This window comes from Agelaius phoeniceus, chromosome 1 (genome assembly GCF_051311805.1).
Source record: "Agelaius phoeniceus isolate bAgePho1 chromosome 1, bAgePho1.hap1, whole genome shotgun sequence".
NCBI classification, from domain to species: domain Eukaryota; kingdom Metazoa; phylum Chordata; class Aves; order Passeriformes; family Icteridae; genus Agelaius; species Agelaius phoeniceus.
In genome coordinates, this window is record NC_135265.1 from 71,882,710 (window position 1) to 71,908,534 (window position 25,825).

The 25,825-nt window shown below is 44.1% G+C and overlaps 2 protein-coding genes across 2 annotated transcripts in view; both read right to left on the reverse strand.

The window, feature by feature from the left end:
- PHLPP1 (PH domain and leucine rich repeat protein phosphatase 1) overlaps positions 1-22,910 on the reverse strand; it is a 136,770-nt gene extending 113,860 nt beyond the window's left edge. The window contains exon 1 of the mRNA XM_054638764.2: positions 21,377-22,910. Within this exon, the coding sequence (XP_054494739.1) occupies positions 21,377-22,727 (1,351 nt within the window). The 5' untranslated portion in view covers positions 22,728-22,910. The remainder of the gene's footprint in view (positions 1-21,376) is intronic.
- A 1-nt stretch (position 22,911) lies between these two features.
- LOC143694539 (uncharacterized) lies at positions 22,912-23,833 on the reverse strand. Its single transcript, XM_077181767.1, has 2 exons — positions 23,612-23,833; positions 22,912-23,437 (listed from the first exon to the last, which is right to left on the reverse strand). Exons 1-2 carry the CDS (start codon positions 23,650-23,652, stop codon positions 22,912-22,914), a joined length of 567 nt encoding a protein of 188 aa, XP_077037882.1. The 5' UTR covers positions 23,653-23,833.
- Between the last annotated feature and the right edge of the window lie 1,992 nt (positions 23,834-25,825).

Genomic DNA, 25,825 nt, shown 5'->3' on the forward strand with positions numbered 1-25,825 from the left:
TCAGACTTCAAATACCAAGACACTGTGGATTTTGTTTTCTAGATTTGTCCCTTTGTATCCCAACAGAAGTTGGTCAGTGAACTCCACACAACTTGTCTTTTTTCCTGCATCCAGACATTAAAATAAACAAAGGTGAAAGAGACTAGACTTTCAAGTTTTTGATTTATTAGTGCTAAAATTACATTATTATCATACTTAATATAGAATAATAGCAGAGGTTCAACATATTACTAATTTTATCCTGTAATAGGTGGATTGGATGGTATGCAGCAAGAGTCCTGGGAGGACACTCACTGAAAAAGGTATCATGTAAATATTTGCACATTTATTTTTAAGAAGGCTTAAGTTAGAAGTCTGTGAGAATTCAACAAATGTTTAGAGATACAGGAAAACTCCTTATTTTAGATACTTCAAGAACAGGTTTTTAAGATGTTATAAAACAAAGTCACATCAGTACCTTCTGATTTTGCAGTGACCGTTATACCAAACCATTTTAAAAACAAAATGCCCACACACAAGAGTGCACAGCTAGACAGCACTACTCCTTGTTCAGATGTACAAAAGATGCCCAGAGACACAAGTAAATGGTACTGACACATTCATTTATCTTAAGACTTTTCTGTAGCCCCCAAGTGCCAATAAAGCAAAAAAGAGATGGCAAGAAGCACTGCCTCCTGAAAGCTACAGATCTGACCCCCAAAACCATGTTTTTCAGAGTCAGTGTCTTACAGACATTAGGATGGAAGAATTTGCCTATGGAAGGCAACCCTGAAAGTGGCACGTCCTGGTGAGCAGCATTAGGCCCATGCAAACTGCACCAAGTTCAAAAGGCATCACTTCTGGGTGATGTGAAAGCAAAGCCTTGTCACTGCAACTGAACGTAGGAAATTAAAAACTAATACACAAAAACCCAAAAAACTAACAAACAAAAAACTCGCCAAAAAAAAGAAACAAAAAAACCCTCATCAAAATAAAATTCATCCATTATAAAGATTAGCCAATCTTGGAAAAAAGTACTGCATATTACTCCACAGGGAGGAGTAAAAGAGACTATGCTAACAGGGCACAAAAGTGTTACACACACCACAGTAAAAAACCAAGCCAGCATGGCTAAATACACCCACTCACTCAGCCAAAGCAAGATTCCGCCTTTCAAAAGTTTTATCCCATTCCCACTCATTTCTACGGGCTGGAAGACACAGCAAACAGTAACTACCCTTTCAAGGCACAGACAACATACATTTCGCTTAACCATGCCCAGCAGCCCAGTAAGAACAGACAGGGTGTTCTTTTAATGCAGGTTCAGAAAAGTTGAGCACAAAGCCCCACCTAAACCCAGAATTTCCAACAGTGGCTGCTTCAGGAAGCTCTCTAGAAGAAATGTAATAGAGCGCTCTCTTCAGTACAGCAATCCCTTGAAAGGAAACAGATTTCATTTTCATTCAGCCCAGACCAGCCCTTTGGCACTCAAGGGTCAGAGCTGCCTGAAGCTGTGCAAGCAGTGACTGACTCCCCAGAGCCTCCAAGAGTAGTGGTTCAGGACAGCACATTATAAACCACCAATCGAGAACCCTTCCCTTGCTGCAAACAAATCTGCTTTATTCAAAAAAAAAGGAATATCCATTATCCACACTAATGAGTAATTAGAATTTTTTAACAGGCAATAGGGCAATGGAGTTGGCAGAGCACTCTGTACTACCTCCCCCCTTGGGAAATTCTGTATTTGCTCTCTGCATGCCCTAAAATCACCTGTCCCTAAAACCACAACAACAACAACGCCCTTGCCCATGACCACATTTTTTTTTCTGCAGTAGAAAGTATACACAGCCAAAAAAAAAGCTGAGGTAAAATTCCAAAAATCACAAATATTTAATCTCAGTCATCTAGATAACTGCATCTGAGCTTGAAAGCAACACTATAAGGTCTGATTAAGGTTTAAAGTGTACAAAAATTAGAGCAACACATTTGATTGGTAGTGTTTACCTACCCTGTTATGAAGCCAGGCAGAAATAAAGTTTAAAAGCTAAAGATGTTAAAAGACAACTTGTTTTCTTTACGTTTTATTAAAGACCAAAAATAATTTCTGCCTTTCAAACCCCTCCCAGCCCCTCCATTTTTTCTTCAAGAATTTACATTTAGAATCTTCAAATTCTGATTTTTTTTTTTAATGGGGAAGTGGAAAAAAAAGGAAGAGCTGCAAGTTAGGTTTCTGGAAAAGCGCTCCAATGATTTCTTGCAACTGGATTACAAGTTAACAGGAAAACAAGGGATTTGTGGCTACTGAACTTTTGGATTATTTAGCCCAGCAATTTGCTAATGCAAGCTATTGTATGTTCCAACATCAGAGCCACATGAAACATCTGTTTTGGTACTCACAACCCGCATGCAGCTCCGGGACTGTCCAGTGACTTAAAATGGAAGATTGCTTGATTACTTTAGATAATGGTATGACAGCCCAGCATCATGGCCAGCCAATTTGTTTGAAGGTTTCCTGGGAAGAAAGTGCCCATCTGCACACTGCAGAAACCAAAAGGCTGCTGCTCTTGTGACTTTCCATAATGTTAGAGTCATACCACAGAAGAAAGATCTCCACCTTGCAAGCATCCAGCTTCCAAGAGAGAACTCCCTAAAGAAGGACAAAAATCCAGGGGTTTCTAGGTGTGCTACAGAAATGAAAGGGAAGAGGAAAAAAGTAGTTCAGCATTTCTCCCTGTAGTTTTAAGATCAAAACTATGGAAGAAATGTGTATGCTAAAATGTTTCTCACCATTATCAGGAATATGGAGGGGAAAGGACCAGGTGCCACAAAGTTTACCATCTTGCCCAAAGCCCTCCTAAACAATTTTTCATCTCAAAATACTTAAGAAAAAGTTAAACATAATTTTAAAAATAGTAAAAGCTGACAACATAGTGTATCCACTAGAGTTGCCTTCAGTTTTTTTTTAATCACAAAAATATGTGAGCCAAAAGAAGAACATGGTAGCGTTGCATCACTAAGATTATACAGTTTTATCTTGTATGGACATAAAAATCCCAGAGGAATTTTGAGTCTCAGGTACATCAGTGTCTTTTACAGTCATCATAAAATGCAAACACTGAAGACCTGTGAATGACTATATATGCCTGTACTTTCCAACTGCAAGGGTTTAAAGTAGAAATATTAAAATATTTTCAAGAAAGGTGCTACACAGTGACTACAACAGTTTTAAAACTCACAAGGAAACTGAAAAAAAGGACAGAAGCTTGCCAGGTGACAGAACATAACCTCCATCTGACTGTCCTGATTTGCCCCAGCTTTGCTACTAGTTTGCATGTTATGCTCTTGCAAAAGACAGTACAATGTTGACATTAAAAGTGAAACAATGACAGATAACTATTATCACCATAATAAAATGTCTAAGAGCTGGCTAAATTGAACAGGACCAGAGGGAAATTCCAAAGCCTAATCTTATCCTCTTAAGTATCTAGATATATAGACATGTTTGCAGAAATATTTTCCATTCACATGATGGCTACAGTATTAATTACTATCTTACAGCATTCTGCTAAACACACACACACACAAAGACATATGTTTCAACAGAGTAAATCCTACACCACTGATGGTGGGGAAATGAGACACACAAGAAGTGGCTTTCAATAAAAACCAAGATGGTTTTCATATGTAAAACTCATCCACACTGTAATAAGCCTTTGATTCTTAGTTTACCTGTGTGATTGCTCCCCAATACCAGATTATAAAGGCAGAGGGAACAAGACAATCCTATGGAGACTGGTACTTTCAGGTGATAGTATCTTGCACAAAGCATCTTGTGGCAAGTGCTCGATTTGCTTATATAAGCCAGAAGCTAAACAAAAAGACTTGGCATTACAACAGAACAGGCAGCTCTTGAGCATTCATCTACTCACAACGCTAACAGCTAGGAGGAGCAATAGCATAAGCACACATTCCAACACCCCTTTTTGTAGCAGCAATCATCAGCTCACCAGAACATGCTATAATAATTAAAAAAGGATAGGAATTACACTTTCTGTGTAGCCCAGCTCTCCTCTTACTCACAGCACTTTCAGACTTTCAAAGGTAGTTACCTTAACTTTAATGTCCCCTATTCTGGAAGGTGAAACAAGCTAATTTCAAAACAGTCAAGTTTCTCTTAACACTCTTTTTATCTCCATTGTCCACTCTGCTTCAACAGCAACCCATAATTTGCACTCATTTCCAAGTGATGCCAACGCACTTCTATGGCTGCCTGGCAACAGGAGTTTTACTTGTAAATCTCCCCTCCACTGACACACTCCCCTCCTCCAGTACTCAAGAATGTGTGGAATAGCTGAAGCTATTTATCTTCATTTTGCTGAAGACTTTCACAAGGTGTTGAAAAAATACCAGAAAACCAACCTTGAAGCAAATCTGTACTTGCATGCACTTTTTAGTCTTGTTATGAAATTGGGTTCACAAAGTAAGTTTAAGTAGTGACCTTCTAACTTTGAAGAGATTAAAACCTTACACATAATGTGTAATTTAATACATACAGGCAAGCAGAAGGTTTTTAATATAAATCTGTAAAAAGTAAAGCTGCCACAGTACTTTCAGAGCTTAAAATGGTAAGCTGTTCTAAAAGGAAAGCAGCCATGGATATTCAGCACCAGTATTTATGATAGAAAACAGAATTCAAAACTCCTTGTTTGAAAGTTGGAGAGCAAAAAACAGTATGAAGAGGCTATTTATTAGGAACAATTTTTCACTTCTTGCTTCCTTGTTTTTGCTAGAACAATCCAGACACTTGGCACTACTTTCTCAGCTGCACGTGTGGTAACAGGTGCCATAATCCATATGTAAATGTTCTCAACAGACCACAATCCAGAACCAATGACACCTTGGGAAAGCTACTTCATTCACAAGACTTGTTATCTTGTGAAAAGTAATTCAGACTGATCTCTAAAACTTGCAAGCTAGAGCATGGAAAAGAAAAAGAACAAAAACAGCCAAAATACTCATTGATGGAGTAATAAGCTCAATCCTTTTCCATATAGAAACTAGAAAGGAACAGAATGAAACTCAAAAACACATTGCAGTTTTCAGGAGAAGAGGAAGCTGTCCTACAAAAGCATCAGAGTTTCAAATTAAGTCTCACAGCAGGGCAATGCTTAAGTCCTACACACACCAGGATCCCAATAAAGGTGGAACCTTATAAAGGTGATTACTTAGCTTTAAGGTAATCCAAGTTTAAAACATTATTTTTTAAGGGTACAGTGGCTTGCAGGCTTTATACACCAGCATAAAAACACATACTTCACCACATGCTATGAGCCAGACACACAAACTTTGGGTTCCCACCTCCAATTCAGTTTCCAGATGAAATATGCTAGATGTAGCCCACCCTGTCTACATAAAAAGCTTTTTATCTATGGACTTTCTTGCTATTCAGGTACCAAATCATGTATATCCACTGTTCCATCAAGCACTTCTCTCTCCATTTTCCAACAGACAATCCAAAGACTTGTTAACAAGCAAATACCAGAAGGGTCTGTACCACCCCAAATCTGTTTGTTTTGGTGAAAATGGCAACTTGCCCAAATCCTGCTATACTCATCCTAGATAGCTGTGTGCTTTCCTCAATGCCTCAGCCATAACAGCAGAAAACCCACACCAATATGCCACTTTCCCTTTTCCAATGCCCTTTGCACATGTCAGTAATGTCTATCACTGTGGTATCTAGCTATAAAGATTAGAGACCACAGATCAGAGATGTGACACAGCTCCTGAGAAGTGAAATGAATGCTTAAGTTTGCAGAGCAATTTGTAGCTTTGATTACTAGTTTTGATTTAGTAATTGCTTTCTGAGTTTTCTTTCACCTTCTTGTCCCCTCTCTCTCTCCCCTTCCCTGACCCAAAGGAAAGCCACTGTACCAGCTTTCTTCTCACCAGGCAGCAAGTTCACCTCTTCATCCCCTCCTTGAGAGACCATTAGTAACAGTCTATGGACAACAAACATATTGGCTAGAGCCTTAAAACTCAAATAGAAAAAGGACTATTTAACTTGAGCAAGTTAAATGTAAGCAGCCAGCCACCACATGCCAGCATAAAGTTTTCCTCATCAAACTCAGCCCTTCAGAATATCTAAGATTACATGTGCTAGCAAAAAAAGTGCTAATCTATCCCTGTTCAGACAAATCCGAACATACCAAAGGATTCAGCTATCTTGGGGCTGTGGACTGTGAACTTCTCATGATTCTTTGCTCTTTCTCAAGAGCTGCCAAGTGTATAAACTGTTCCCATTATTTACTCACAGATTAACAGTTGGTAAATTGGTCCCAGGGAATTGCTGAAGAATTTTCCTTATAACCATTTCCCTTGCTTACAAAAAAAAAAAAAGCCAACCACACAACGCCTTCCACCCCCAACCCCCAACCCTGAATGAATGTGAGAACTTCCTGCACTCAGAACAGCATGAATAGACCTGGCAAGTAGTCAGGGAGATAGTACAGGCCCATGAATACTCTGAATTCAGCTTCTGTGCTGCCGCTAAATTAAAGGAATTCAGGAGCCTCACAAAGGCTTGGTTATTTAATTATATTATAAAATAAAAGGCTGAATCTATTAGACAGCATACGAAAGAAACCCTTTCCCCGAGTGCCTGCGCAGAACAAGCAGCCCCAGTGACTCTGCCTAACCTTCTCCCTCTCCTCAGGGTGATGTCACCAGCACTCTGCTGCCAGATCCAGCAGAGCTGCCGATGGTGGCACAGCACTGCTCTACCTGCAGGCAAGAGTCCTCATCAGCTAGCCTGAGACAAGCCGAGCTTCTCTCCCACATTTTTACCTTTGCTCTTCCCTCACCACGAGACTCATGACACTTGCAAGCAGTCTACAGCTGTATTTATCTCTGTTAACTGGATGAACTCATATATCAGCATTCAAACCCTCTTTTCACTTCAAGTGCCTTCAGTAAAAACCAAAGCACACACATTAATAAGAGTAACAACTACCAGAGAGATGCAAAAACTCTTTTTCCCCCCATCATGTGCGACCTTCCCCCCCTTTATAACTACCAAGGAACAAATGCACTCAGCAATCTGCCTTGCAGGTCATTAGGAAACCAAGTCAGAGCAGCTTCCTCTAACTGAGGACTCTGTTGCTCATCAAATCTCTCAACAGCCTCACATATACACAAGAAAATGGATAGGGCAAGAATAGCACACACAGGGAAAGATCAAAATGACCCAGAGCACTGTGCACTCATTTTTACACTTCAGCTAGCCATGCTTGCAATCTGGGGACCCAGGCTGGCACACGTGAGACAGCAGCACCTCACCCTTGTGCCTTGCCAGAAAGGTGACAGCCCTACATCTCATCAACCACAGTGAAATGCTCAGGGTAATGGCCATGCTGGCATGAGCTAATGAGACCTGCAACTAGCTACCATCATACTTTTCACTACCAAGAAGGGAAGCAAATATTCTCATCCAGAGCAAAACTGCCAGGTGTGCCTGCCTGCACAGTCCCACAGGGCTGTATTCTCCTCAGCATCAGCTGCCAAAGGACAACTGTAACTCCAGTGTGGAAAAGCAAATGCACAAGAAAATCCAAAAAGACAGAACAGGATGTTTATGCATGAATGATAAGACAAGGTTTGTCTAATATTTCATTAGGAAAGTAAGGGTATTGCAGTATTTCCTGGCTATGGATGAAGACATCATTATATTCAGACATGTCTGCTACAAAAAGGTTGGTGGGTTTATAAAAATAAAAAGTGGGCATAAAAGACTTTAGGCCACAGCATTTGTTTTGGTATGGACAGCATCTACAATAGGAAGGAAAGTTAGACATTAGTCTCCAACCATCTTCAGACAACCATGTCTTTTGCTGCAAAGCAAAAATCATGTCTACAGAGACCAGTCCAAAGGATTTTCAACTGAGAAGATGCTGTATATGAAAATTAGTGGATATGAGCTAAAGTAAAACCTGAATGTGAAAAATGTGAAGAAAAAGGCCAGTGCAACCAGAAATCCATAGTGCCAAGGTACAATTGCCAAAGAACCTACTGAAGGGCATGTTAAATACCATCTCTAATTAAGGATTACCTACACACACAGTAATGGAACAAACTTGAACTAACAGTACCACACCTGGAAAGGCAATTCCCCAGCTTCAACTGGAACATGGTTAAGAAACTCACAAAATAAAGAACACATAGATGCAGGAACAGTTCACCTCTACTAAAATTACAGTTGTTCTTGTTTCACCAGGAACAAGGACATATAGAATCATAGAATATTCTGAGTTGTAAGGGACCCACAAGGTCATTGAAGTCCAGCTCCTGACCCAGCACACAACAGCCACAAGAATCATGCCATGTATCTGAAAACGTTGTCCAAACACTTCCTGAACTCTTGCAGGCCTGGTGCCATGACCACTTCCCTGGAGAGCCTTTTCCAATGTCCAACCACATTCTGGTGGTTTCCTAACATCCAGCCTAAACCTCCCCTGACACAGCTTCATTCCATTCCCTTGGGTCCTGTCACTGGTCACAGATGAGAGGAGATCAGTGCCTGCCCCTCAACTTCTCCTTAGTGGGAAGCTGTAGGCTACAATGAGATTCCCCCCTCAGTCTCCTCTTCTCCAGGCTGAACAAACCAAGTTGACCTCAGCTGCTCCTCAAAAGGCTTCCCACTCTAGGTCTTCACCATCTCTGCAGCCCTCCTTTGAACTCTTTTCAATGGCTTGAAATCTTTCTTATACTGTGGTGCCCAAAACTGCACACAGTGTTCAAGGCGAGGCTGCACCAGCGCAGAGCAGAGCAGGACAATCCCCTCTCTCAGCTGGCTGGTGGTGCTGTGCCTGATGCACCTCAGGATGCTGCCAAGCCCTTATGGCTGTAAAGGCACACTGCAGACTCATATTCTACTTGCCATTGACCAGGATCCCCAGATCTCTTTCTGTGAGGCTTCTCTCCAGCCCCTCATTTCCCAGGTTGTGTGCCATCTAGGGCTCCAACATTCCAGATGTAGAATCTGGCACTTGCTCCATTGAAATTCATACGGTTAGCATGCAATCCTCTTCTGGACAGAAGTCTGAACACTGAGGTCCAAGGACCTGCTTACCAGGAATCCTACCTTTTTCAGGGCTACAAGAGGAGACTAGACTTTCCCTGTACAATACTCCCTAGCAGCACCTTTGTTCACAATTCAGAAAGGACAATGATGGTTAACTGCACATTTTATTCAACTTGTCCAGTTGATCATGTCTAGCTTAGCTGGTGACAGGAAACGTGAGAGCAGTGCCAAATGCTGATTCTCCTCCATGTCTGCTGTATGCATTCCTAAAAAGCAGAAGCTTTAAGGATGTGCTGCATGTAATACCACTGTTTACAAGTCAGTCTAAAGCTAAAGAATCAGTACATCCAATTCTAGGTTCAAAGGCTATAAGAGCATGAACTCTTCTACCATCAGCCAGAGTTCTTACTATGCAAAATCAGCCTTTTTTTCCTTTATGTCATAATCAGTTTACAAATTCTTATAACAGACAACCCAGGCCACAAACCTTCCCTTTTAAAACTCTACATTTGCTAGAGATCCTCTGCTGGATGAAGAACAGGATACGTGACAGAGGAGATTTTATTAAAACAAAAAAAAACCCCTAAAATCTTTTCAAATTTATATTCCTGTAATATAAAGGTATAGTCACCTTAAACTGCTTTAAGGCTCTTTCTTTTTATCTCTTTTGACTACACTATTGCCTGATCCTACACTGTTGACATATATAGACAGCAATTTGTTACAGCCATGTGCTGTCACTTTCTGGAGAGAATTTTACTTACTTATTTTTGCAGCTCTGTGTTAGCTATGCCAGAACAAATGCTCTTCTCCACAAGTAATGCAGTGGAACTGTTGGATACACAGCCTTACAGATACAGGCACGGGAGAATGAGGAACACACAAAGAGGCCTGCTGATACATGCATATTGAAAAGAAACCCTTCAAAATCTTCAATAAGAAGACTAAAAATGTACAAAAAGGCTGAGTTGGTAAATGCAGCCAAGAATGTCCAAAAACCTCCAGTAGAAAAAGGAAAAGGAAAGCGGGGGGGGGGGGGGGGAAGGAAAGAGGAAAAGAAGGCGGGAAGGAAAAAAACAAAAAAGAAAAACAGAAAAAGAAGAAAAATAAAAGCACTACAAAAAAAGACAAGTAGGAAAAAAGACAGGAAAAAAAATAAGGCAAAGCAGGGAGAAGCATCTAGCTGCCTGTTCTGGGCTGAAAGGATCTACAGTTGATCTCTGCTTTGCAATCTGCTGACACTCTCAAGACAGTGCTGTTCACAACTAAGGTGATAAATCTGCATTCCCCATTTCCACAGTGTAAGAAAGTAGTATCAGTTATTTGCCAGGAACTCAGAATCTATCTCCTATTAACATAGAACTGAAGCAGCAAGAGGTGCTGAAACTGCTCACATTCCAGTGGAGCACTGCACAAAGGATCACATCCACCCCATGCTGCAAACTAAACATGAAATATACCTCGGATTCCAGCAGAGAAACATCTACTCAGACACTCACAGAAGAGTATGGCCTAGTCTACTGCAGGCTACAAGCTGTCTTAATCTCTGTACTACAGTATCTAGTGATACTGATCAATATTATTTCATTTTAGATTTCAATTACAAGAAGCTGCAAGTTTCAAAATAAACTAGGATCTTTTATCACAAAGATTCAGAAAAGAAGCATTCTGAAGCATTTTTCTTAAAAGAGACACATTGAATACATAACCATAAAGTAAAATAATTTAATGTACTCTTCTTGTATTAGCAGGAATTAACATTGTCATTTGATTAAGGAGATTAAAGACACACACACACCAAGCAGTTCTCAGTGTTACAGTCTAATCTTAGTAGGGATGAATATGCTTATACAGATGATACCATTGTTCTTGAAGTCATGAAATGGAAGCACTTTCTGTATTTGATAGTCTGAAATGTACCACATTAACCTTCTGTTTATTCACAGGGAATGTACAGACTATAGGTACTTTAATTCATACAGAGAAGAAACGTGTTTTTCATGCCATCAAACAAACCCACCTACTTCACCCATAAAACAAAAACAGAACAAACAAACAAAAAGGAAGAAAACAATTAAAAAAAATAAAAAAAGATAAAACACATTCCACCAACTTCCTAGAGCTTGGACACTTCAAATTTTTTTAGTCGGTATTTTCTTTTATTAGCTAGGACACCCAAGACAAAAATGTTAACTGCTTGCTCTGAAAGGACATAAACTCAGGTCTACTTCTAAATAATCCATTTTTAATCCAGACAACCATGCATCTACCAAGACAGTACATTCAAAAGTCCTCAACTCAGGAACAATTTTGTATAATTACATACATACTACAAAGCTTTCAACAAACTCCTGTTTGTATTTCTGAAATGTTAAATTGCATCTCCCACACATATATGATTAACTTCTCTTTGAGACACATCCTGTTTGCAACCTGCAAACGATCATGCTTTATTGTTTGTGACCACGAAATACTGGTACCAGAAGAAACCAAGAGCTCCTAGATTGTTAACTTCAGTTCATTAGACATGCTAGCCATCTTCCAGATGTTCCACCACTTCATTCTTAACACTTTGTCATTAACATCTTTATTTCATCAGACAAGCTTCATAGCATGAAAGCAAACAGACGTAGATGCAGAAAGTCAACACTGACACACAGTAATTATGCCTGAGCCAACCTAAAAAGTTTCACAAATAAAATGATTGCTCACTGATGCCCCCTAGAGGTCTGTCTGTCCCACTAAGTAACACACAACAAGCTAAAATACTTTCCTCCATCACTTACTAGTCCTGCACTTCAGTCACAACATGCAGAGCTACAGGCTGTGGGTACAGGCTGGAAAGCTGCCAGGTGGAAAAGGACCTGCAGGTGCTGTTTGACAGCAGCTGAACATGAGCCAGCGTATGCCCAGGTGGTCAGAAAGGCCAAGTGCATCTTGGCCTGTATCAGCACTTGTGTGGACAGCAGGAGCAGGGCAGGGATTGTCCCCTGTACCCAGCACTGCTGAAGCTGCACCGTGAATCCTGTGCCCAGTTCTGGGCCCCTCACAGCAAGAAGGACATTGAGGGGCTGGAGCACGTCCAGAGAAGGACAACGGAGCTGGTGAAAGGTCTGCAGCACAAGTCCAATGAGAAGTACCTGAGGGAGCTGGGGCTGTTTAGCCTGGAAGAAAAGAAAGTTCAGTGGGGACCTTATCACCCTCTAAAACTGCCTGAAAGGAGGGTGTAGCCAGGTGGATGGTGGTCTCTTTTTCCAGGCAACAAGTGACAGGACAAGAGAAAATGGCCTCAAGCTGCACCAGGTGAGACTCAAGTTGGAATCAGGAAGAATTTCTTCACTGAAAGGATGGTCAGGCATTGGAATAGCCCATCCAGGAAGGTGGTGAAGTCACCATCCCTGGAAGCATCCAATAAACAATAGGACATGGCACTTAGTGTTTAGTTGGCATGGAGGTGTTCAATCAAAGGTTGGATTCAATGACCTTGGAGGTCTTTTACAACCTCCACAATTGTATTAATTTGAGTCGATAATCATAAGGAACTCATGATAAGGAGTCACTGGTTCAGCTGATCAATCATCTAATAAGCAAGTAGATTGCACACATAGTTAGCTTTGCTGCTTGTAGGACTCTAAGCACTAATGCAATGCTCCTACTTACTATCTGCTGTAATAAAAAGGTTAGAGAGGATCGGGCAGTGAGACAAAGCAAGTGCTTGAATGAGAGCAACAAAATGTCACTGCGTACAATTCTGATCAGAAAACTCACTGTCCACTTAGATACTTAAAACTTTCAAGGCAGCTCTAAACTCAGGAGAGCTGCTTAGATAGAGCTCCTCCATGGTGTATATAAAAGCAAAATTGCTGCTGGTAAGGACTTCCAAACTTTTCTGTACCGTTTATATTAGAGCCAATAACAGTTTGAACTAGGCATAGTTATTGTTTAAAGAAGCATGTAGCTTTTTCAAAGGAAAAGAGTCAGAATTATACTCATCAACTGAAGGTGCCTGAATCACAGGTTCTGTTCTACCCTTAATGCTGCATCTACATTTTCTCCTCCCCAGAGGACACATTCAGAAAAGGAGTGGCCTGCCACTTATCTTAATTACAGGTCTTACTATCTCTTTCTCTTCGGACACAAAGCTTCATAAATCAAACAAACAGGAAGAGAAATTGCATTCAGATTACATAATGAGGTTTATGTAAATTACACCTACAGCCCAGGGTCCTGAACTTCAAAGGCATTCCAGCTCCTCATTACCCCCTGGACCAAGACCCATTGTTTTGTCTTTATTTAAATAAGTTGGCACAGCATTTGGAGTGCTTGAAGATGAGAAGAACCGGTTCAAGTAGCTATTATGGGCTTTTGAGAATTATGACTACAATCCAGAGCCTAGTAAAGCTGAAGATTCCGGTTGCCACTGAACAAGACCAAGAACAATTAATACCCTGCAGAGGAACAAATTTACCTCTGGCCCACAAAAACACCTCGACTTAAACTCTAAAAATCTTGCCCACTTGCACAATTTTAATTTTCCTTCTACCAAAAACTAAACTAGATAAAGCTGGAGACAAAAATTCCCTGAAACTCAGTATTTTGCATCAATATGTAAATAGTTATTCTTAGCTGTCAAATCGAGGAACACACAGTTAGTTGAGCAATGAGTATTTTCAGCATCCCTCCAAATAAGTCAAAGCCAGCTGGAAGAAATTTTACTTCCCTATCGACAGAAAAAGCTTCAAAGAAGAGTATGCTATGTTGTGAAATAAAATGACTTCACTCCAGGAGGTCTTTCTTCCTGATTTTAAAGTTGTGATTTTTAAATGCAATGTCCTCCAAAGAACAATTTTTGCCCCCTAAATAATGGGGGGATGGAGCAGGAAGGGGGGTACAAAACCCCCAAGAGATTATGTACCATTCCCATTCTTCCACATCTTACCCCATCCATGGGAGCAGAAAGTCCCAGCCATCAGACCCCAAGGTCAGGACTAGCTAACCAGGGAAGCAAAAGGAATCCTGGTTGGGACAACTGCCATAAAGAACTTGGACTATCCCCTTACATAACTAAATGATTTTATGTGACAGTGGCAGGGACTACAGAGGGCCCTGGTGACCATATTCATGGTGGATAACAGACAAGACCCCAAAGGGTGATTACTGACAATGCTTTCTTTAAAAAAAAAACCAAACACCACGGTGGCTGTGACAGCACAAACACCACAGAAAACCAGTTCTACCATTCATTGTGCTGATCTGAAATCCTGAATGGAACTTGAGCAAAACCCACATACATCCCTCCATGATGGTGCAACAGCTGCTGCATTCCAAGCAGCAAGTAATGCTTTTCCTTTACATTCACAGTTTACCATGCAGCACACATATGATAGAAAGTAGACAAAGAGTTAAATAAAATATATCATAAATAACAATACTTAAGTTTAAAACTCTCAGATACCTAAGGTGACGTCAGTATGTAGCAGCAATCAGTGGGAAAATGTTCAATTCAAATCTGCCACGAGTTATTTTTAGAAGGTGGTATCTATGTTAGGATACCATGGTGGATAAATGCCAGACTAATTGAAAAAAATATCTACAATGAATACAGGTTATTTTCTAGTGAAAAATGTATAGATTATTCTCACAAAAAAGGCAATGCTGCAGCTAATTCAACTGTTCAGAAAAGCTATTTAAGGACAAAAGTTACAGAAAGAATAAAAGTTGGCATTTTGGAATGAAGCACAAAAATTTTCTGCCAAACTTTATAGACCTTAACTACCTCAAATCTATACACAATTCCAACACTACCATGCAGTTGTAATTTTTAACAGATTTAAAAATCATCCAAACTCTCTGATGATTTTCATAAGATATCATTGTTTGTTTTTTTTTAAACTCCTGCGATGTTTTTTAAATACACTGTGAATGTCTTAGTGTTTCAGAATTCCTGTCTTAAAGACAAATATAGAAAAAGTTAAAACACATTCATTTCTCAGCGAGTTTAAAACATTTTAGGTGTTTATGAAGGTCGGTTGCATTTCTCTTAAACATCTCGGAGAAGTAAAAACTAAGCTGGAAACGTATCGCCAAGACAGTGAAGTTTACAAACCTGAAGATGTTCTGGTACACCACACCCTACCGTTTTTACTCGGGTTAAGTTTCCCCACACAAACTGCAACTGACTTGAAGCATCAAAATCTATTCCATTTGAATACACACACAAAATATTTTACCAACATACCCTCAAAGGTAGCTACAGCATTCAGTTCTCTGGGTTAAAAATACAGTTATTACAGAGCTACTCCAGACAAACGGCTTCTCAGAGTGCAAATCCTCATTTGAGCAAAAGCTCTAAAATACAGCAATGAAACTGACTCAAGGGAAGCTGAAAACAAGTACACGAGCACTTTGATCTGAACTAAAATGCCAGTGCACCTCATTCCACAAGCAGTGAAATAATGAAACACTGCAGACTAAGTCAAACTATCCTTCCTTTGCACAGTCGGTCAGTCTTTGGTTTCTATTTCTTTTCCTCCCCCTAAATTAACAAACTAATAGCTTAAATAGTTATTCCAAATGATCACCCCTTAAACACAGAGGGAAATGAAGCTGTAAGTATGTAAGGCACAGGCTCCCCCCAAATTAGAAAGCAGAGTATAAGAAGCAGCAGTCTCCAGGATTTCCATCTCTAAAGTTCTGTGGAATTCTGTATGCATATATTTTTCAAATTGACCTGCTCAGGCAGGTTATCTTATACATGCCTGTCTTCTACAGGACCACTTAAATAACAAATAAATATCTCTTTATATTGTTTTATAAAGAGATTTTTTTAACTATCAAAGTAGGTTTTGATAGTTAAGCACACACCAGTTGCTAACACTGGATCGAATTAATCCTTTTTTTTCGTACTATTAAGTAGTACCTTCCCAAGAACCATGTAGTGCTTTAGATGCATAGCAATCTGTCAGTGTACTAATAGAACAGATGGATGCTTTAATTAGAGAAGGGCTCTTAGGTATATCAGCTATTCCATCATCAAGAGGATGTTCATACCATTAAAAAAAAGGGGGGGAGGAATAACTGGTAAAAATTGTGACAATACAGTGACAGTATCAAAACACATTAAGAGAAAAGAAAGGAGAAAGAATGCCATGTTCTGTGCTGCAGCAGTGAAGAAATTCAGCTCCTAGATGTACCAAATTAGGTACTGCATATTCAGTATACATAGTAACTGCTATGTACATCACACTAAAATCTCCCGTGTCGGTACTTAACACGTACTTAAGTTATGGATGCCAGCCAGGAGTACAACAGAATTTAAAAGTTGCAAAGACCATTGTACTTAACAGCTGTCACATACCAAAGCTCAGCTGTGGCTGCACCAGCATTCCAGCATTATCTGCATGGCTCCTCCTCCGTAGGAGCCCAGAGCCCCCTGAAAGCTGCCTACCTCAGAAAGACCCCATTCCAACAGAAGATAAGCAAACGGCTATGCACAGGCGGAGCCAGCCAAAGGCAATGCAACCATTTTAAACTCTCCTGCAGAACAGGACTAGAAATGTCATTATCTTGGGACCAACATGGACCAAGCCCAGATATAAACTGCTATGTAGCTGAAAAGTGAGTTTCCCAAGGAGGAAAATTTTAGGTATTACTTCTCTCTGCAGGACATGCCAACACATAAATGATTACAAGGTAAAGAATGTTCATCCGAGTCACGTTAGGAAGAAAAAAAAAATTAGGATCATAGCAGTCCTAGGCAGAGGTTGTTTTTCCTTTCAGTTTCAGACAAGTTCATGGAGACCTCTCCTGTCCAATCACACCTGCAAAAAGACATCCATTCACATTAATGTGAATTAATTCCTTTCATGTTAAAGATACGAGATGTCAGAACTATGTCAAGTGCTCCAAAAGCAACTCTTTAGGGCACAACTGCTCTCCCACACTCAATAATAAAAAGAGTGTCTCTGGCATGCTTCCCCCCCATAACGGCACTTAGTCACCTTAAATCAAGTTTATCAACGTATTAAATAGCTGAACTGAGTTATTCACCAAGTAGCATAAACAGCAGCCAGCAATTCAACACATTCCACAAAGCTCTGCACTGCCAGGCGTCTGGCACCTTCTAAACTAAGCATCTAAAACCGTGTTTCCATCCATCCAGCTGGAAGTCTCAGTATGACCCCAACTACAAGGTGTACATTTTTTAAAGAAGGCAAGCAAATGCAATTGCTCAGAGCACTGCAACCGATCCTGACACAAGATCTTCCCCCTTTTTCTTCACTGGACCGAACAGCATCACTTATACTTCAAGACCAAGCTAGATTCATTTTTCTTCACAGCTTTCAAAAAGGCCACGTGAGCCAAAAGGATCTCTTCTCAAATAACATCTGACAGCCAGATGCAAAATTAACACCCTTAATTACATCTGGCATTTCTTAGTATTCTGCCTATAGGCAGTCACCTACTGAAAAATTGATATATTTGATGACACTGGCAGGTGCAGAAGCCCTATGTCACATCAGGGGGCAGAGAATTTAATGGTGGCCAAGTGCCAGAATCAGAAACATTACCTTTCAGCACTGAAACAAAAAAGCCTCAAACACCCATTGTACTGAACCAGTCTCCAAGACCAGGATCATATTACTCACGCTTCTTGCCATGCAGAAGCTCCAGAACACAGCACTGCATATAATTCCATGCTTATTTTTGATCTAAAACAAATAAGCAGTTTTGCAGCTTTTAATGAGACTGTTGTATTAGTCTGGTTTTCCTTCCACATGCAAATTACTGGAACGTCAAGGCTACTGCAACAACAATTATTTTTACAAAGCAATAAGGAATATTAGAACTTGTTTGCAAGAAGCCTTCTGGATCACAGCCACTCTTGAGGTTTTAGGAATAGTTTAGGAAGCCTGACCTAATCAGTCTCCCAGAGACAATATCACAACTGTAATTGCACTATGGATTCTTACACAGTTCCATAACTCCGTCACACAGTATCTCAGCAGAGAGCTATTTAACCATGGCCTTTTAAATAGAGATTAAGTATTTCAAACTTTGAGGACATTATCTTTTGTTAAGGTAGATTTCAACAGAGAGAAAAACTGACATGCCTGACCAATCACTAGTACCCAGTTTTGCTCAAATTGATGTTACAAGTAGGATCAGCCCCTTAAAGCTGTAAGGGATTTTGTTTTAGCAGAGGTATTATCCATTTAATGCTTAGGAGTCAAGACACCGATGAAATCAAGCACATTCACACTCTTAAGGAAGAAAACGAGAGGAGACACCAGAATAAACATGCACTAACCACATTCTGAAACAAACCAAGGCAATGTACAGGAAGCACTTTTACGTTCTTAGTGTCCCATTTTGGTTTTGAGGATTTTTAAAAGACCAGATATTTCATTTACAGAATATTTGTGGACTGCTATTTATTAAGAAAACTGTTTTGTCATAGCAGAAAAATCTAATTCTCTGCAGTTCCCCTAGCAATAATTTTTTAATCTGTGTTTTCCAGATTCCACAACAGGAGAAATTACCAGCCTACAGCAATCACTACAACTATTTGCTGTATTGTCTTGTGTGGAATTTGTAATGGTAAGTTTCAGTACAATCATCTTCCAGTCTTGAAACTGTCTCGCCTCAGAAATAAAATAAAAAAACCAAAGTCATCACTTTGCTCTCTTCTTCTCTCCCTACTCCAGGGGGATTAGGTGAAAGAATTCCTTTTAGAAGCAATGCAATAAATCCAACCTAGGTTTAGATCATTTCACATCAGTAAAAGACAAGTATCACCAAATCCTACTGAGATAGCTTGCAGGAAATTACAGGGATAGAGATGCTAGTGGTTCTCTATCCACTGGGACAAGCCAGGCCACTTAAATCAACGAAGTCCTAGGCAAACAGGAAATCACTGTTTTAAAGCTTTCCTTAGGGTATGATCCTGGAGGATCATTTATTAAAAAGGTATTTCTCCTAAGCAAAACACTTAACTTTGGGGCCAAAAAAATCACTCCCTTTTCCAGCGTTAATTTGGTGTGTATTCTTTTTAAGTGTCTCTCCTTCCCTCCCTTTCATCTTGTTTGTATAAAATAAGGAAGCAGCGATAACTTGCCAAGACAGTTACATAAAATCAGTATAATTATGTGTCAGTAATATTTTCTTAGCTGTTTTTTGGCTGGCCTGGTACCTTAAATGCTGCAACCTTTCTGTTACAAGCACCTGATCACAGGTGTTTTAGATGTTGATCACAGATCTCCTCAAAGAGATAAGGATTTCAAAAAACGCTGCACTTTTGAAGTACAGAGGCATACTTGTTAGCATATGAACTTGCGTAAGAAATTTGCATTAATTTAATCCTATGTATGCTCACAGAAATATCCTTCTATCCAGTAGTTTTGTACAAGGAAGTCTAAAATGTACGAGCTACATTAGCAGTCAAGTTGAGACACTGAAATAAAACAAAGCTGGAACATCCTCATTTAGCATGTATAATTAATCATTTAATGCATTAAAACTACATGCAAACAGGCTTAACTGTGTGTAAGACTTTGCTGTGTTTCCTGATTGTGTTTTCTTTAGAACACATCCTGTTAGAAAAGGAGGCACACAGCTGTCCCAATTTAAAACACGTATGTGCATCCCCATTTAATGGTGGGGTGGGACTGGAAATAAAGGAAGCAACATCCCTCCCAGTATCACCTGCTGACTTCCATCCTCAAGAGCAGGCATAGAAACACAAAAGACCACAATCATGATCTGAAAAAAAAAAGTATTTTAAGCTACTTTCTAACCCAAATGCATCTAACCTATTTCTGTCAATTCCTTTAACAAATGCTACTTTTGCACTCGTTATCCCACGGTCATTGTACAATCAGAAAAATCTGAAGAAAAGCTGAATTGACCACTTTCCACCACTCCCACATTCTCTTCTGAATAAAAAAGGGCACTTATCCAGCGTACTGTTCTCCTTCCCACCCCACCATTACCGACTCCGTTTGACATTCAGTGGAATTCACTCGAGAAAAGAAGCTCTCTATTTTTCAAAGTTAAAGCACTGAATTCTCACGGTTCATTGAAGGACCATTCTGCTCAGCCAACCCAGCAAGGGGATGGATGGCATGTGCTACTTTGCTAGCATGACCTCATCTTGGGATATCACATTTACCTGTTTCACGGGAAAACTGACAAGGTGTCTGAATGCATACTTGGACATTAAACAATGTGTTCTTTTTGAAGAGGTGTACAGGATAGTTAAAACCCAAGAAGTTCCGAGATCACAGTAAGTCTTTTACACAAACCAACTCAACTGACACACGAGGTATTTTTAAACCTCCCTAAAACTGCAGAAGGTTGCATAATTACAACGTGGGAGCTAACTTTTCCACCCAACACTCTCCAAATTCTGTACTGTATGTTGTAACAGCAAAGCTGCATTACAAAGCTTCTCCCTTTTCATTATAAAGGTTTTGACCACCCCGCTTCCAAAGACCGTGACCTGTGCTTCCCTACTTCTCTCGCTTGCTGCCCTCAGTCTCTCAGTGAACTCCCACCACTCTAACGGGAAAAACTGATGCCAACAACGCAGAAAGCCAATCGCAGGATCTTGTTTGCAGGCATGCACCGCTCTCAGCTCAGGCAGCCACCGTACTGTGGTAACCTATTTCAGGAGCAAGAACTGCGGGCATTCCCCCTTTGGGAGCGAGCCGGCCGTGCCCTCGGCTCCGCCATGGGGCGGGCTCGGTGTTTCCCGGAGCGAGCACACAGCTCCACTAAACCGTGAGCCAGCTGCCGGCATCCCGCAAACATGTGGAACGAACCTTCGACCTCCCGTGCCCGGCAGCGGCACCGATGCAATTCCCCGTCACTAGGGAAAGCAGTAGTAGATTAAGGCTGATTTAACCTCGAACGCTCAGCACCGCTGCTGGGAACGGGAAAACAACACAAGCGCGACCTCCATTGCCGAGGCGCTGAAAGAAGGAGAGGCAGCCCCGGGCACAGGGCTGGATGGAGCAGCCTGAGCGCCGCTGACACCGCGGCTTCTCCCGGCAGCCGGCTCGGGGAGCGCTTCCCGCCGCCGCCGGGGACCTCCCGGCACAGCCCCTCCCAGGCGCGGCGCGGAGACACCCGCGGGCCGCCCTTCCCGTGACAGGGGACGGCCCCGGGCCACCTTCCCCGTGACAGGGGACGGCCCGGCGGAGGAGCAGCGCCCAGCCGCCCGCTCGCCCTCCGCTCACCCCGGCGCCCGCCGCGCCAACAGCCGGGGCGGTGGGCGCGGCTCCCTCCCCTTCCCCACGATCGCCCCCCAGCCCCACTCACCGGCGTAGAAGCGGATGAGGCAGCCGGTCTCCGAGTCCATGCCCTCCTCCTGCACCCGCCACAGGTCCCGGAAGCCCAGCTGGGAGAGGTAGTCGTTCTGGATCTGCAGCGGCTTCTCGTGGGCCTCCAGCCGCCGGCTGGTCTCCCCGTGCAGCTGTACATACAGGGCGGGCGGCCCCGCTGGCTGCTCCCGCCCGCCGGCCGCGCCCGCCGGCACCCCCACTGCCCGCCCCGGGGGCAGCTCCCCCGGGCAGGGGGGGCCCTGGCCCGGCCCCGCACCTGCTTCTTCCACCCCGTCGGGGGGCGCCGGCTCCACCTCCAGCTCGTCCGAAGAGGACGAGCCACCGCCGCCGCCGCTGCTGTAGGGGTCCAGCCGGTCGGAGACGCTCTCGGCGCTGGGGCTGAAGCTCTCGGTGTCGGAGCCGGCCGGCCCCAGCTCCCCCAGCAGGGAGGGGCAGGAAAGCGGCGGCCCGGCAAGGTACAGTTCGGCCGGCGGCGCCCCGGGGCTCAAGTCGGAGGGCGCCGGGCTCGGCCGGCCGCCGGCCAAGTCGCTCTCCTCGGCGCCGCTGCACAGCGGCAGGCGGTCGGGCCGCGCCGCTTCCCCGCAGCCTCCTCCGGACAGCCCGCTCCGCATCCCCCGCCGGCTCCGGGGCTTCTCGTCCAGCTGCGGCCGCAGCCCCTCGGCCGCGGGCTCGGGCGGCGCCTCGGCGGGGCCCGCCGGCGGCTCGGGCGGGGGTTGCGGCGGCGGCGCGCCCGCCTTGCCCAGCACTCGCACCACGCTGCTGCCGCCCCGGTGGCCGAGCTGCTGCAGCCGGGCGGCTACCTCGGCCGCCGTGGTCTCCAGGGTGCAGAGCACCGGGCGCAGGTAGCAGTTCATGTGCCGCTCGTAGACGTGGACGCAGCCCCGCTGCAGGTCCCGCCGCACCCAGTCCCGCTCTGGGGGCTGCAGGGGCTGTAGCTGCCGGGGCGGCTTCAGCAGCAGCAGCGCCTTCCTGTCCAAGCTGCGGGTGCCCAGCGAGGGGGCCGGGGCGCCTCCGGCAGAGGGGGAGGCGGCGGAGAGGTTCCTCTTCAACCTCCCCCGCCGCAGGAGCAGGGAGTTAGCGCTGCCGGCCCCGCCGGGGGCCGCCGGAGTCCCGCTGGCCGCCAGTGCCGCGGGAGGAGCGAAGCCGCCGGCTCCCCCTCGCCTCCGCCGCTGGCCGCCGGCTGCTTTGCCGTCCAGCTGCCCGCCGCCGCCCGACGGCTCCGTGCCGCTCTCCGCCTGACTCCTCCTGCCCGGGGAGCCGCTCTCCGGCTCTCCCCGCCCGCTTCCCGCCGCCGGGGCTTCTGCCGCTCGCTGCTGCGCGGGCTCCATCGCCGCGGGGCCGGGGATGCCGCCGCCGCCGCCGCCCTGCTGGGAGCGCCGCTCGGCGCGGCGCGGGGGGGGCGAGCGGAACGCGGCGCCGCGTCCCGGGGGTGGGGGGCGATTACGTAGCAGCCGCGGGAAGCATTCCGCCGGTGCCTGGCTCAGTCCCGCTGCCCGGCTGTCGCCAGCGCCATTAGGGAGGGAGGCAGGCGGGCGAGGAGCGAGCGATCCCGCCGCCGTCCGCCGCTCCCGCGCGCGCGCGGCTCATGAATATTAACCAGCCCACGGGGAGCGAGGGAGGCTCGCGAGGGTGACGCCACCGCTCGCGCGGCGGGGCGGAGCCTCGCCGATAAACACAGCGTGACTCCCAGCGGCCCCCGCGCACCGGCCGGGGCCGCTGGGAGCTGTAGTCCCGCGATGGCCGCAAGTCCCGGCAGTCCCGCGGCTTCTCGGGGGCCGCGCAGGCTCCGGGCGGGAGCGCGGGCGGGAGGTTGCCGCTCACCGTCGGTGTCGGCGCTCCTTCACGGCGCGGGGCTGAATCCGTCTTAAAATTATTCCAGGGCTTTGTCCCGCGCTCCGTGTTTGTGTTCCTTGGGTCTGGTCGGCGGCTCTGGCAGGTCCAGTGAGCGCGTTCGTCCCGTTCTGCCCAGCCCGACGTGTTCTCCCCGTTGGCTGCCTCGGCGCAGAGCCGGAGCACTGAGCCCAGGCAGTCTTCCCCTCTGAAAAGGGAGATGATTTTTCCAGATCCAAGATGGAGAGAGACATGGAAATGTGGGTGGAAACATGTACGTTTATATGCACGCACATACCGTAAGAAGAGCTGCTTTGAGAGTAGGCACAGGGAAGGTTTCAGTGCCATTAGTCTGTCATTGTATTTCAGGGACTAAACTTACCTAAGATGCCTACTTGTAGAAGGTCGCTGAGAAGTAGCCATTAGATAGAAACATTAAAAAAAAAAAAAAAAAAAAAACATGTCCCATGATTTAAAACAAATCGCTGAAAAGGAAAATCAGACACATTCAATTAGCGGTGTAAACATGTGAGTTTTTATACTGCAGGGACACCATACTATGGAATTCAGAGAAATCTCTTACGCTCGTGGAGATGTTTTAGCTGAGTAATGCCGGCTGGATGGGGCTGTAACTGCCTGAGATCTCTCCTTTTTAATACGTTTTGTAAAATCACAGCGAAGCATCTTGCCAGATACTCATGAAAAACACAATAGGCTGCAATAAGTTCGGAGTTCTGGGCAATTGACCAGTTATGTCAATATCAGGGGAGATAAATCATCACTAAGCATCCTGAGATAACCTCTTAGCGAAACATTATTTTTACCTGGTCGGTCTTTTTAGCACGCATGTGTAATATATGAACCCCGAAATAAACCAGAACCATAAGAAAATTAAGGTTTACCTCTCCTAATAAAACATTTCTCTACACTTCCACATTAATGTGTTCATACCACAGAGAAGCAGACGAAACAGGGCACAGTAAAGAACTTACAATGGAATCATGTAGCTGCCTTTTTAATGTTTTTTTAACAACAAAGCTGATGTTTACTGTGTGTGAAAACCACCCACTTTCTCAACAGAACAATCTAAAAATTAACTGTTCTGATTGTGAAGTTCATGCAGAGCTGTATCTAGAGCTGCAATCACCAGCAGGAGCTTCTTTGGAATTCAAGAGTACAAACTGACAGAAGATGACAGCAGCACTTGGCCATTAAAAGACTTAAACTGGTGCCCAAAACCTCCTCTGGCAGTGGCAACACTCAGCAGAAGTCAGAACTGAGTAGATGGGCTCTGGTTTTGGCTGTTTGATATATTCTGATTTATTTCCACTGCTTTGCACCACCCTTGTGCCACCTACTTCACAGAGGTTACAGCATGTCCCCCTGATTTAAATGTGTGAGAGAAATGTTCTACATGCAAAAACACACACACACGAGACACACACACTCAGAAGGAGACAGCAAGCTCTAGGGACATTATTGTTAATGATGATACTTGAAATGTTTCTAGCAAACAGTTTCCAGCCCTTCTCTTCTTTAGTGGGAGTGGCAAGAGATAAGATCTACCTTTCTCAACTGTTCAAATATCTGAATGTTCATCCACATAGGAAAAGTCCAGAACACAGAACCAAAGAGACATCTCCTGGGGCTTCCAGTTTTCTCCCTTGTGGCTGGAGATGCCACATCCTACATATTAGTGAGGTCCCCCTAACACAGCAGATAAACAAGCTGAGCATCAGTTTGAACTGAGCTCAGCTGATTTGTCCTCTGCCCTAACTGAAAGACTGTCCCAGGGCCACCCTGTCCTCCGTGTTGGGACATTCCTCCCAGTTTGCAGCCTGAATTTTACACTTGGGTAGTCTATGCACACTTGCTCACATGCCAGCATTGCATTGCCCTTTGACTCAAATAGCTGTGGGTTGTTTTTTTGTTTTTGCTCCAGAGCCTGTACCCCAAGGTGCTTAGGAGCAGCAACAGTATTCCCTGGCAGGCTTTGTTTTCTCTCTTGGGTAGACTTAAACACAGTCTTGTTGTGTCCTCTGAGGAGATAAATCCCACAGTGTAGGAACACGCAGTTAAGGTCATTTGGACAGCCTTGGGCCAGATCCTCCATGGGGTGGACTGGCATAGCCACAGCTCTGGATTTTCCCCACGAGTCCGCACGGAGCAGCCACCGTCTGTGATACAGCTTGGAGAAGTGGCCGGGGACTGAGCTCACCCTGCTCTCCCTCCTGCCAGGCTAACTCACCACTGCCAACAGCCCTACTCATGAATGGCTTTATGCAATTAAAGCACAAAGTAGCTGTACTAAAGTCCAGAGGGAGTGGGGAAGTTGTTGGATTTATCTCTGCCCCATGACATTTGTTCAGGAGCAGAAGGCTGCAGTGAGGCTCCTGGCATCCTATGAGCCCTGAGCTGAGCTGTGAGAAGAAAAGAGAGCATGGGGTTGATTTTCATACTTTGCTGAATATGAAGGAGACAGTTTCTGTAGTGGCCTAGCACCTCCAAATGCTAGCAGTACCCAGCCTGATTATTTTTGCATTGTGCGGGGAAGTGTGCTTGAAATCTCTAAGTATATGCGTATTTAAATTGAATT

Excerpts from the sequence above, each read along its gene's own strand:
- LOC143694539 (XM_077181767.1), bottom strand. The coding sequence starts at position 23,652 with ATGGCTACTTCTCAGCGACCTTCTACAAGTAGGCATCTTAG. Across the intron at positions 23,438-23,611 it reads TCTACAAGTAGGCATCTTAG|AGGGGAAGACTGCCTGGGCT; the intron begins GTAAGTTTAGTC and ends CTCCCTTTTCAG.